This window comes from Apodemus sylvaticus, chromosome 3 (assembly GCF_947179515.1).
Source record: "Apodemus sylvaticus chromosome 3, mApoSyl1.1, whole genome shotgun sequence".
Taxonomy (NCBI): Eukaryota; Metazoa; Chordata; class Mammalia; order Rodentia; family Muridae; genus Apodemus; species Apodemus sylvaticus.
Window position 1 is genome coordinate 35,953,085 of NC_067474.1, and position 12,426 is coordinate 35,965,510.

The window sequence follows — 12,426 nt, forward strand, 5'->3', positions numbered from 1 at the left end:
ACGCACAATACAAAGATTGATGCTCTGTATTTGGACTCTGTTGTGTTTTATTTGTTCTTTTTAAAATTTTTTCTATTCCATGACGTTCAGATGCCTGATTCTTAGATTAGGAATCTTCTCTAAGCTGTTAAGATTTAAACTGTGGCTTTATATGTCTATAGAAGAGGTCATGCAAAAAGTAAAATTTGTTTCATCTAAACTACGTAATTACATGGTTTATGAATTATTCTGAGACTTAAGGGACAGTTGAACTGTTGGGATCTGTGTGTGCACATCTACACACGCACAGAAGTGACTCCTCTGTGGAGCAATCCATTATTATAGCCTCCAGTACCTACAACTAAAGCAGATGTAAGAAATTTCCAGACTTGTCCAACATTGCAACCACTTAGTAGCGAGCCCTAAATAAGAAGACAGATTTGTTATTCTAGTTTTGGATCCTAATTGAACATCTTTATAGTTTACCATTTGCTTCAAATATGTCCAGAAATTTACAGTATAGCCTAGAGAACCCTTTTATAGGGATGTATGTAAAGTCATTTGACATCTTGTGTTCTGTAATCCCAGTGCTTAGGTCCTGTAAAGTGCAAGCATGGACCCAAACAGTCCTGGGTTCCTGGGTCAGCCTGGGGAACCCTCTGGAGTCACGTACATCAAGTCCAATGCTTACCTTTGTAAGCTACATCGTAGTCTTCTTTGGAGCCCTCTAGGAGCTCTTCTAAAGGAGTCCAGTGGCCCTTGATGGCAGTTTCTATGACAACAGACCAGCTGCTTGACTCTTTACATATTGCTAGCCTGCCCCACTAAGATTGGTAAGGGCCTTATTTAAATTTATTCAAAATATTCTATTGTTTGTTATTACCAGCCCACTCTTAAATTGCAACATCATTTTCTGGGAAATCAGGCCTCTGGCCACAACTTAAGTTGGAATTTGTGTGTGTGTGTGTGTGTGTGTGTGTGTGTGTGTGTGTGTGTGTGTGTACACCTATATGCATAAATATTCATAGTTAAATTACATGTATTTTAATTCAGTGTTTCCAAAATTGATCTGCAGAAAATTAGCCCTGAAGAATTTTCAATTATAAAATAGTTTACATATGAGAATGGAGCAGGGATTTCTAATCCAAATTAGGACGTGACTCTCGTGTTCTCCCTAACTCTTGCTACCTGTCTTCCTGGACTGTGAACTCGCTTTCCCATATTACATCTATTAAAACACAGCTCACTCTGGGAAATGGAGCTGTCAGTGAACTGTTTTTAAAACAAAGTGTGTGGTTACAGTAAGATGCTACTACACTGATTCACAAGACTAGTATACCTAGGCCCTCTTCCAGGTGCTAGCACTCTTTGTAAACTAATTTTTCTCTCTAATTGGTGAAGAGAATAAAAAGTTATTTTTGGATACATGAGTGGTTCTTTAAACTTTTGGGGGGTTGTTTTGTTTTTAGGACACAAGTCTACTTTTGTTTGCTTGTTTTTGTTTAGTTTAAATCCCAAGCATTATAGTATCATAGGAACTCAGGTCCAGCAGCCTTGGCAGGAAGGGTGTGTCAGAATTTGGCAGCAGCAACTGCGTGCAATTCCTGATTACTCAGGTTTTGCTTGGTTTGCCACCAGGCTTTTCTTTCGTTTTGGCTTGATGCACACAAGCACACCTCTTCGCCAAAGAGTGTTCAGCTCCACTTTAAGTACAACCACATCAGCTCTAGAAGAGGTGTGTGCCTCCTTTCCCTTTGGAAGGGTACTTATAGCCAGCACCCCAGATGTTCTTGCCTTGTAGAAGCCATGTTGCCAGCACCTCTCCAGAGGTCCTGGGCACCATCCACATTTATCCAACTTAAAGTGTTATTATCCATCATAATAGAAAATAGTGGCTATGTAGGTAATAAGGTCCCATAGTAATCTGAAGGTGGCTTTAATAGTTCATTAATAATTTAATGATCTTTAAAGTATTATCACGTTTGTAAGCAAGCATACCAATTAAAATTAGGTAAAAACCTAGCAGCGACTATTTCTACAAGGTTTATTTCTCTAATCTGTCAATGGAGTGTAGGAGAACAATCCAGGGTTTGTGAATGTGACTCCGCATTCCTCTGAGAGGTCTAGACTCTGCTCTTGAAGGCTGCATGTTCACACGTTTCATCTCAAGGTGAGGGCTGGAGCTCTGGCCATCTCCTTCCCATGTCAAACTGGTCAGAGTGGACAGAGGCACAGTACTCCCTTAAGGACTCTTTCTAGAAGTACATGCCTTTGCAGATTTGTCCCTACTCTCCAGAACTTAGTCAGATGGCTCACTTTGTAGCATGGGAAGGTAAGAAATATACTCTGTATTCTGAGTAATCATGAGAGCATCAGAATTGAGATAGAAGTAAAACTTGACTGAGTGTAGATCTGCCTTGACTTCCTACCTAGGCAGGCCCGTGGTGAGGAACAAATGTGTGAAAGGGAACATGCGTGGTGCCCTGAGCACTCGCCACTCATGACTAGCTTCCGCTGCCATGCTGTCGAGCCTGGTAGCTGATGGCCAGTTAGAAATACACTATTTACCATTTTTGTATGATTTAAATATAAGATACACTTCAAATTTTGAAGGCTTAGTATGAAAAATATAAAATATTGTAATATCTTAATATTGATAACATTGTAATGGTACTGTTACAATTAGAGAAAATGTATTGTTAAAATTAATTTTGTTTCTTTATGCAATTTAATGGGTAACTAAGAAGAGTCCATGAGTTCTTTGCATTATTAGTATTTCTTGAAGTCATTTAAAGTCACCCAGAACCATTTGCATTTCCCTAGGATTCCTGCTAATTGTTATCTCCTAGTCAAGCTGTCTTCTTTATAGTGGATTACATGCTTGTTACTACATGCTTGTCTGTATCATGAAGTAAGTCCTGGAGACTTTAGTCCTTAACACTGGCTAGCACACTATAGTCTAACATCCTTTTGTATTGTATGTTTAGCCTATAAATCCATATTTAACCCCAAACTACTATCCTAATTAGTACTTACAGCATTTCCACACAGTTTTAGAGACTGCCAAAGTATATATCTTTGTCAGGGAAAGATTAAATACCCAGCTAAGTATACTAATCATGTATAAAGTAAAAGAAACTAGACCCTGCCAACAGGGTAGCTGTGGCAGTGTTAAAACAGTAGGCACAAAAGAATAACACATACTCCTCAGATTGTTCTTGAGAGAATGAGAGTTGCTTTAGAATTTAATTCATTAATATTCTATCTAGTTCTAGTACCTGGATCTTACGTGATTGTGTGTGTGTGTGTGAGAGAGAAAGAGTGTGTGTGCATATGTATGTAAAACTGTGCATGCACATACGTATGTAGACAGAGGTCATGGTTACCCAGATGTTAATGTGGACATCTTCAATAGTACTTCACTGTATTTTTGAGGCAGGGTCTCTCACTGAACCCCAAATTCACCTATTTGGCTAAATAAATGCTCTGGCCATGGGGCCCCAATTGTACACCTGTTTCTGTCAGTGCTCTGATGACAGGTGTATACTCCTGCCCTGGGTTCTCCATGGGTGCAGGGGAACATACTCAAGTCCTCACATGCACGTGACAAGCTCCTTCTTAGGTGACTGATGTGCTTAGCTCTTTACTCTCACTTTTTATGAAGAACAGGGAGAGTTGGGATGAGTAAACAAGGACGTGGGTGTGTTTATTTGAAAGCAACAATAAGAGATGATTAAGAATGTTCTTGGCAGAGTTTATGTTTCTGCCTGTGATGTGTAAAACGTTGGAACTGTTTGATTTCCAGATTGAAGATTATGATGTGATAGCCAGCATGATAGGAGCCAAGTGTAAAAACCTCCGGACTTTGGATCTGTGGAGATGCAAGAATATCACCGAGAATGGGATAGCAGAGTTGGCTTCTGGCTGTGTTCTTCTTGAGGAACTTGACCTTGGCTGGTGCCCCACCCTTCAGAGCAGCACTGGGTGCTTTGCCAGACTGGCACGCCAGCTCCCAAACTTGCAGAAACTCTTTCTTACAGCTAACAGGTCTGTGTGTGACACAGACATAGAAGAACTGGCATCTAATTGTACCAGATTACAGCAACTGGACATATTAGGTAAGAGTAGAACGTATAAATATTTTTAAGTTTGCATACAAGATGATAGGTTTTGTAATGGGATTTTCATACCTATGTATCATTTTACTTTATTCTTACTCATTCCCCTTTCTTTTCTTCTACTACACCATAGCCACTTTCCTGGGTTCTACTTTCCCCCAAATAGTACCTGCTTTTGCTTTCATGTCAAATGTATCCTGTTACTCTTTTCCCCTCTGTGCTCCTTTAATGTCTCTTCTACTCTTTCCAGTCTCCTTTCTACTATCATAGGAATCCTTACTTAAACGTGCATATATAGGGAGAGATGTACGTATGTATGTATGTATGTGTATATATATATATATGTATATATATTTACATTCTTATATATGAATGTAAATATAGAATACACATGTGAGAGAGAACCTGTGGTATTTGTCTATTGTAGTCTGGTTTATTTTACTTTGCATAATTATTGTGAGAGGCTTCATGCAAATGTGCATGAATTTTCATGCAAATGTGATGGTTTCATTTTTTTCTTCATAGCTGCATAAAATTACATGCATATATTTACCAGAATTTCCTCATGCCTTGGTCCATTGCTGGACATCTAGGCTGGTTGCTGTCACCGCTATGAATAGGGCAGCAGTAAACATGGGTATGCAGGTATCTCTGTGGTGTCTGGACCTGAGTCCTTCAGTACTGTAGTTGAGTCATATGTTAGTTCTGTTGTAGCTTTTCAGGAGCCTCGGTGGCTCTACCAGTTTACATTTTCACCCAATAAGGGGTTCCTCCTTCCTCATCATCAACATTGGCTGGCATGTGTTGTCATTTGTTTGCTTGCTGATAGCCATTCTTCCTGAGTTGGGGCTGGGTGGGTAGAAGCTTAAAGCAGTGTCTTCTGCGTTTCCTTTGTGGTTAAAGATGGTGAACACTTTTTCAGATATTTAGTGGATAATTGTACTTCTTTTTTTTTTTTTTGAGACTATCTGCTTAGTGCATTAGCCAACTAGATGGCTTCCTCTTTGGTGTTGTTTGTGTATTTCCTTATATAGGTTTTAGCCTCCTTTCCAATGTATAGTTGGCAAAGATTTTTTTAATCTTCCCATTCTGTAAGCTGTCTCTACTCTAGTGATTATTTCCTCTGTTATGCTGAAGTTTTTAAATTTCATGTAATCCTATCTGGAATAGATATCTTAGAATCCAAATATATCTTGGGGATATTTTTTGTATTAGATATTGAAGTCTTTATCAAAAAGTCCTTGCCTATGCCTACATATTGAAGTGTTTTCCCTGTGCTTTCTTCTGGCACATTCAGAGGTCTCTCATTAAGGTCTTTGATCCATTCTGAATTGATTACTGTGGAGGAAAAGAGATAGAGATCTAGTTGCATTTCTTCTACAGATGGGTAGCTAGGTTTCCTAGAACCATTTATTGAAGAGGGTTCTTTCTGATGTGTGTTATTGGCATTTATTACAACTATGTTTATCTGAAAAAATTGTTCTGTAGGGCTCTTGTTGTGACGTTATCCAGTTTAAATAACAGGGTAATAGTAGCCATATATAGTGAGTCTGATAGCTTTCCTTTCCATGTTGTAGAGCATTAGGAGGAGTGTTTGTGTTTATCATTTCCTTAAGGGTTTGGCTGAATTTAGTGGTAAATCAATCTGGTCTTTGACCTCCCTTTCTGGGAAGACTTTTTTTCTTATTATTAATGTTTCAATCTTATTTCTTATTATGCATCTAAGTTGGTTATATATTCTTGATTTAATTTTGGTACATCATGTATGACTAAGAATTTGTCAGTTTCTTCTAGATCTTTCTTTTCTCAAATATATTCTAAGCATTTTCTAGTATACTGGTTTTCACTGGAATTACTCCTACCTCTGTTTTCATCTTTGATTTCATGTATTGTTATTTTAGTTTCCATTAATTTGTGTCTTGATCTCTACTCTTTTTTGCTACTTTGTGCTTTTGAATGAATTTTCTAAGGCATCAATGTATTTTTGTATTTGTAATTTGTTTGATGGATCTTTTCTTTTTTAATGTAAAAAATATTTAAACTTTCCTCTTAGGACAACCTGAAATGTTTTTTTCAAGGTTCTGGTATGTTGTGCTTTAAATTTTATTTGATTATAGGAATTAAAAAAAAATCTTCCTTGATTTTTTTTTTTTGTCAGCAACTCTATTCATCACTTAAAAATGTTCAGTCCCCAAGAACTTCTGTAGTTTTCCTTCATGTTGATTCTAGTTTTATTCCACTGTGATGAGATGGGAAGTTATTTCAAGTCCTGTGTGAGTGTGTTAACATTATCTTTGTGGCCTAAAATGTGACTCCCTCTAGATTGTTCCATAGGCGGAGAAGACTGTGTTCCACTGGAACAGTGTAGATATCTGTTTAATCAAATTGTTAAATAGTTTAAGTCTGAAACTGCATTGTTGATTTCTAGTTTGGCCTAGCTAAGATGGCAGGGGATATGAAAGTCTCCTGGTATATTTTATTGTACCCACCATGCTCATGCTCCTTAGTGCTCAGTTTCTGAAATCACAAGTTCCAACATTTAGTGTGTGTGTGTGTGTGTGTGTGCGTGTGTGTGTGTGTATAGTTGATATTAATTTTCATAGTTTTTAATATGTAGTAGCCTTCTTTATATGCTCTGCCTAGTTTTGATTTGAACTCTACTTTATTAGATAATAGAACAGTTAAACCAGCTTGGTTTTGGATTTTATTTGCTTGATAGATTGACTTCTGTACTTTGACTCTTGGTCTGTGAATATCTTTACCAGTGAGGTAAATGTCTTAAATACAACAGATAAAGGAATCTAATGTTTTAGTCTAGTCAGCTAGCCAGACTGTGTCTCTTCATTGCTGAGATAAAACCAATGACCTTTAAGGTTATTTGTGAGAGATGCTTATTAATTCTTGATTGATTACTTATTAATTAGTTATAGTAAGTAATTGGTAATTTAATAAATTAATTTTGCTAATTAATTTGATTCTGCTTCCTTGGGTTATTATCTATCTCTTCTTTTCTCTCTATTAGTATTAGGGTTTTTATTATCGTTATTCTTGTTAGAAATACATTTGTTAAAACACCTTGATCCAAAACCTAATTGTAGATCTTTTGCAAGGAAGCCAAGTCAACTTGCATTAAATGTTTGTCCTGCTAATACTATTGACCTAAGGTGTGTGTGTGTGTGTGTGTGTGTGTGTGTGTGTGTGTGTGTGTGTGAATAAAATGATGAGTGTAGCAGTACAGCAACATAATTTCATAGCTGAATTTTCTAAAAGCTTTACGTACTCTAAATAATTAACAAGTTTGGGTGCAGTCAAAAAAGTAAGATTCATATGAGTCATATTATCCATTTTTATTAAGGATAGAAAATGAATCCATTTGTGAAATGAATTCAACTTGGATTTTTAATTTTTTATTGTTAAACTCTTGATTTTAAAAATAAATCTTAAATCACTGCCCCTGGCAATTCTAGATTTTAGGAATTGTTCTTCCACAAGGCAGCTCTGTTGAGAATTGTTCAGAATCCTGGAATTCCATTTGCCTTCACTGTGTTTGTCCACAAGGAACCCATGCCAGGGGCACTGACAGTGCCAGCACTGGTATTATTTTGCCCACACATCATGATAGAGTATATGAACTCAAAACTTGAACTGTCTTTGGCAATATGTCAGTGTTGATAAAAATTAGTCTCTAAAGTACTTGCGCGTTCTTTTCTCTGTATTTAATATTCATCAAAGGAAAACCTGAAGCTTTTCAGCATCTGGGTTTGGTTTTGGTTAAAATTTCTCCATGTCCAGGTTTATGATCGTTCATAGATGATGCTTGTATTGTTGTACATGACTGATTCTGACTAACCTTAAGCAGGCAGTCATACAAAATTCATACACTTTGGACAAACTGCTTAATTTGTGAAATATTTTGTCTGACCTTCACAGCTAAGGGAGTTATAGAACTGTCTTTTCATAGATGAAACTCAGCATTTCCGAAGAGATGGAACCAGGCCGCAGGCCTGATGTCGGTCCTGTAGTCAGTCTCTGTGCTGCTGTGCCGGTCCTGTAGTCAGTCTCCGTGCTGTTGTGCCCACTCATTTTCTCATTTCTTTTCCTTCTGACCCAACTTCTGCTTGACTTATCATAGCTCTTTTATAATATTGTAAAACTTCCAGAATATTCAGAAATGTTTTGAAAACTTCCAAAAACTTTCATGATTCCCAAGAATAATAAAAGACAGTCAAGGCCTTTTACAGTGATGTTAAGGTTCACTCTAATGGATAGCGCTTTGTTATTTAAAACCTGTTTTACAGCTCTTTCCTAAAAAAAATACAAGCTATATAGTGACTGTGAACAATATTCATAGTCTGAAAGAGATGCTGTCGAGCCACAAAGCAGTCGTCACACTGGCTGGGTGAGCAGTGAAGGTCAGGTGTCAGGGACCTTCTATTGAATGAAAGAATGACTTTGCAGGAATACAATACATGTGACATGGACACAGAAAGGGGACCCTGTTTGGGGGTGCAAAGAGGCCAGCAAGAGGTAGACAGAGAAGATGTCAGTGGGCAGAGGCCAAATACAAAGTATAATGATGTGTACACATAAGAAAACACCATATGAAACCCATTACTTTGCCTGGTTAACTGCCATGTTTCTCTTACTTCTGTCATTCTCAAGTACCAGAATCCTTAAAGTAAGGATTTTGAATAAGGAATCTGTTAATTCAAGTCAATACAGTAGTAATTGTTTCTGTCATTGCTGTTGGATTATGTGTGTTAAATGGCGTACTTGCTGTTCATAACCTAGCAAGAATGAGGGAAAACAAGTGTATAAATAATGCAAGCTAGGCAAGTCTAGTTTGTTGGTGCCTAAGGGTGTGCGGAGGCAATATAAGGAATACCTTTCTTTTAAAAGTTATCAGGCACTTTGAAGATATCGTTCAAAAGTGAGTAGGAAATTAAGTAGAAGAAACAGTGTGAGACAAAAGCATAGAAGATGACAGGACAGGTTGTCCCGGGAAGGAGCCAGGCTGATTTGCCTTGGCCTGTCAGCAGCATGACCACTTTCCTGGAGAGTTTGAAGTGAGTGAGGAGACTTACGGTGGAGTCAGAGGACTCTCACTGACAGCTTAGTGAGCTTTAGAAATAAGGAGCAGCTGACTTAAAGAAGGAAGAGGCCAAAATCTCAGAAAGCTAGTGTTAGAAGAATCCATTGAACAAAAGTCCAAATGTGGTAATATCTAATATCAGGGGATCTCCCAGTTTCTTTTATTCATTCATTGCATCTCTGTTGAGCATGTCGTCTGCCTAGCATGGCTTTAAAGGAGAAGATCTGTAATTAAGATAGCGCGGAGCCTGACCGGATGGAGCTAGCTGACTGAGCATAGCTGCGTCTTCTGTGAGTCATAGAACAAGTGCCGAGCAGCTTGGAATCAGAGGATGGGGAACTTTGGTCTAATTAAAATTTAAATCTCTGATTTTCTGCATTTGTTGGGGAACACAGCTGCTAATTGGCAGGACTAAGAAATAGAAAGCAGTTACCATTCAGGGTGAAACTGAACAAAACCTTCCAGTAAACTGAAGAGTTGAGTTGAGGTTCTCTGATCTCACGTAATTGAAGCCCACTTGATATAAAGTATTATGAAGATACAGTTTTATCCCTCAGATCCCCTGCTTAGAAGGGACAGTCAGACCTCAGAAGAGGTCAGAACAGCTATCGAAAGGCAGAGAAGCCATTTTCTTTCCCTCTCCCCTTTTTAAAAAAAATTAATTCTTTGATCATTTTTTTCTTCCTCAACTCCTCAAAAGTTTTTCCCGTGTCTGTCTGTCTGTCTGTCTGTCTGTCTGTCTGTCTCTCTCTCTCTCTCTCTCTCTCCTTGTCTCATTCACTTGCTCACCAAAAACAAAACAAAAATCCCCACAAAATCAAAAATCAAAAGAAATAAGCAAAACACCAGTTAGATAAAAAAAGAATGCCAAAAGGAACCCAAAATAACATGGAGTCTGTTTTGTGCTGACCTACTGCTCCTAAGCATGGGGCCTGCTCTGAAGTGTGCTTGATACACGCAGTGGACCTCCATTAGAGGAAACTGATTTCACTCTGCCAGTAGGTATCAGCTGAAATATCATTAGCTTGCAGGTATGCGCCTGTGTGTCCTCATCTCCCTCTCAGTGCTGGACCCGCTGGGCTTGAACCTGCGCAGGTCTGTGTGCTGCCATAGTCTTTCCCTTCCCTGTCCTACACGTTCCTCCTGCCCCTGGCCTCAGCACCACATCTGTGTGTAGTCACGAGGATAGATGCTGCCCTCCTGCTTATGCCTTTTCTCTTCCCATGAAAGCCATCCGTGCTGCCCTGGGCACCCAGCCAAGCACAGCAGTGCCATCCAGATTTCTGTGTCCTTGGGCATTGGTATTTATGGACAGTGATGGCTTTGCCAAGTCCCAATTCCAGGGGGATCTGGGCAGGTGTAGACAGGTGGCAGGAAGTTCCGTATAATTACAGCTCTGGATACCATGAGAGTAATGGGTGTGAAAAGGACTAACACAGAATGAGGTTTGTGCTGTCCTGGTCTGGGCGTGTCGATTAGTATAGAGCACTTGCTTAGTGTACACAAGGTGACAGGTCTGATGCCCAGCACTGTAGAAACAAAATGACCCAATCCTATGCCTTTGCCAGTAGACATGCACCTGTGTCATGATAGTCATCCTTTCCTCCAGAAAAACTGTAATTAAACCAGAGCGTATTCTATAAAGAACATCTTTTAGACTCATGTAACATTTGGTATTTGTTAAGTGCCTATCATGTGTTAGATACCTTTCATAATTTATGATATTTACCATCCAATTGGATATCCTATGAAACTCCAAATTGACACAGGCCGAAGTCACTTGCCATCCTTGATCTGCCTTCCAGGCACCTATAGGACAGTGCTGGGTCATTTGTTTATGCCCTGGTTCATGGTGCCATACAGCAGATGTGTCCTGCCCATCGTCCTGTTCCCAGGCCTGAAACATGTTTTCGAGACTCTCAGGATAGTTGCTCAGTTGTGATTGGAGTGTGAATAGCAGCATGGCTGCCTATGGGCGGGCTCCACACGCGTGCCTGAGATGAGTAAGGTGAGATGTGCATCCTCTTGCACTGGGGTAGTGAAGTAAGGGAGGGGACAGTCAGGGGCATGAAAGTCGCAATGGAGACGATGGGCCGAAGAGAATCAATCGGCAAGGTTCAGATTCCCACTGCCAACTTGTCTGAGAATAGTCAGTATCACTTTTGTTGAGCAGAGCCATTTAATATAAAGCATTTTGTTTTTAAAAGTGCTTTGCTTTAAAAGTTTATTTATTTTACATAAGCTTAAAATAAAGGAGCTCATTATTAGGATTTTTTTAAAAAAAAATGCTTTGTTTTTTTTTTAACAGGAACAAGAATGGTAAGTCCAGCATCCTTGAGAAAACTCCTGGAATCTTGCAAAGCTCTTTCCCTCCTCGACGTGTCCTTCTGCTCCCAGATCGATAACAGAGCTGTGTTAGAGCTCAATGCCAGCTTTCCCAAAGTGTCCATAAAAAAGAGCTTTACTCAGTGACGTCATACCTGTCCTGCCACTAAAGTCGTGCTCGGGTGGCTTTGTGTGGGGGGTGGCAGTTTTGTTTGTATAGATTTTACAATAGTGAGAATTAAGACATTTATAGAATTTAAAGGAAAATATAAAATTATCCATTGAATCAAGTAAAAAATGTAAAGAATGCTCTTTAAAATATTACAGGCACTTTTCTTTAGGAATGTGAGAATCACTGATATTTCCCATGTTGATCCGTGGTATGCTTTAATTAGTAATTGTATATTAAAGGAATAATGTGGAAATATTCTAATTTATTTTAAAGGAATACTTTGAAGAAATAATCATAATATTTATGAAAAATAAAGTTGATTTTGCACATCCTTCTGTGTAAAGACTCATTATTAAGCCTTTTGGGCTGGCAAGGGTTTTGGTTGTTAAACCAAGTGAGAGAACTGTGGAGAAGGGAACACTGATGTTCTAGCTGAGCACCACGGGGCTCACCTGGCGCTAAAGCACCAAACAGTAAGTGAGGGAGCCAGCTGGGGAGACGCGGTTAAACGTAGCTGCTTTGCTGCTGTTGTCCTTGCTTAGTTATTTACTTTGAGACAAGGTTTTCCATGTAGCCCAGGCTAGCCTCCAACCCAGCATCCTGAGGCTGCTTTTACTTCTCAGTGAGATGTTTTCAAGCTGACGTTAATTGTTCAGCTGGAAAATTAGCAGTTCTCCCACTTCTCCCTGCATTTTTTTTTTTGACTGCTGGATATATAAAAGCAAAGGCATATCCAAATA

The 12,426-nt window shown here is 38.9% G+C and overlaps 1 protein-coding gene across 3 annotated transcripts in view; it reads left to right on the top strand.

Moving 5' to 3' along the window:
* Fbxl4 (F-box and leucine rich repeat protein 4) overlaps positions 1–12,017 on the top strand; it is a 76,621-nt gene extending 64,604 nt beyond the window's left edge. For all 3 annotated transcript variants that reach the window (XM_052176153.1, XM_052176152.1, XM_052176150.1), the window contains 2 exons: positions 3,785–4,097; positions 11,498–12,017. In XM_052176153.1, the coding sequence (XP_052032113.1) occupies positions 3,785–4,097; positions 11,498–11,661 (477 nt within the window). In that variant the 3' untranslated portion in view covers positions 11,662–12,017. The remainder of the gene's footprint in view (positions 1–3,784; positions 4,098–11,497) is intronic.
* The last annotated feature ends 409 nt before the right edge of the window (positions 12,018–12,426 follow it).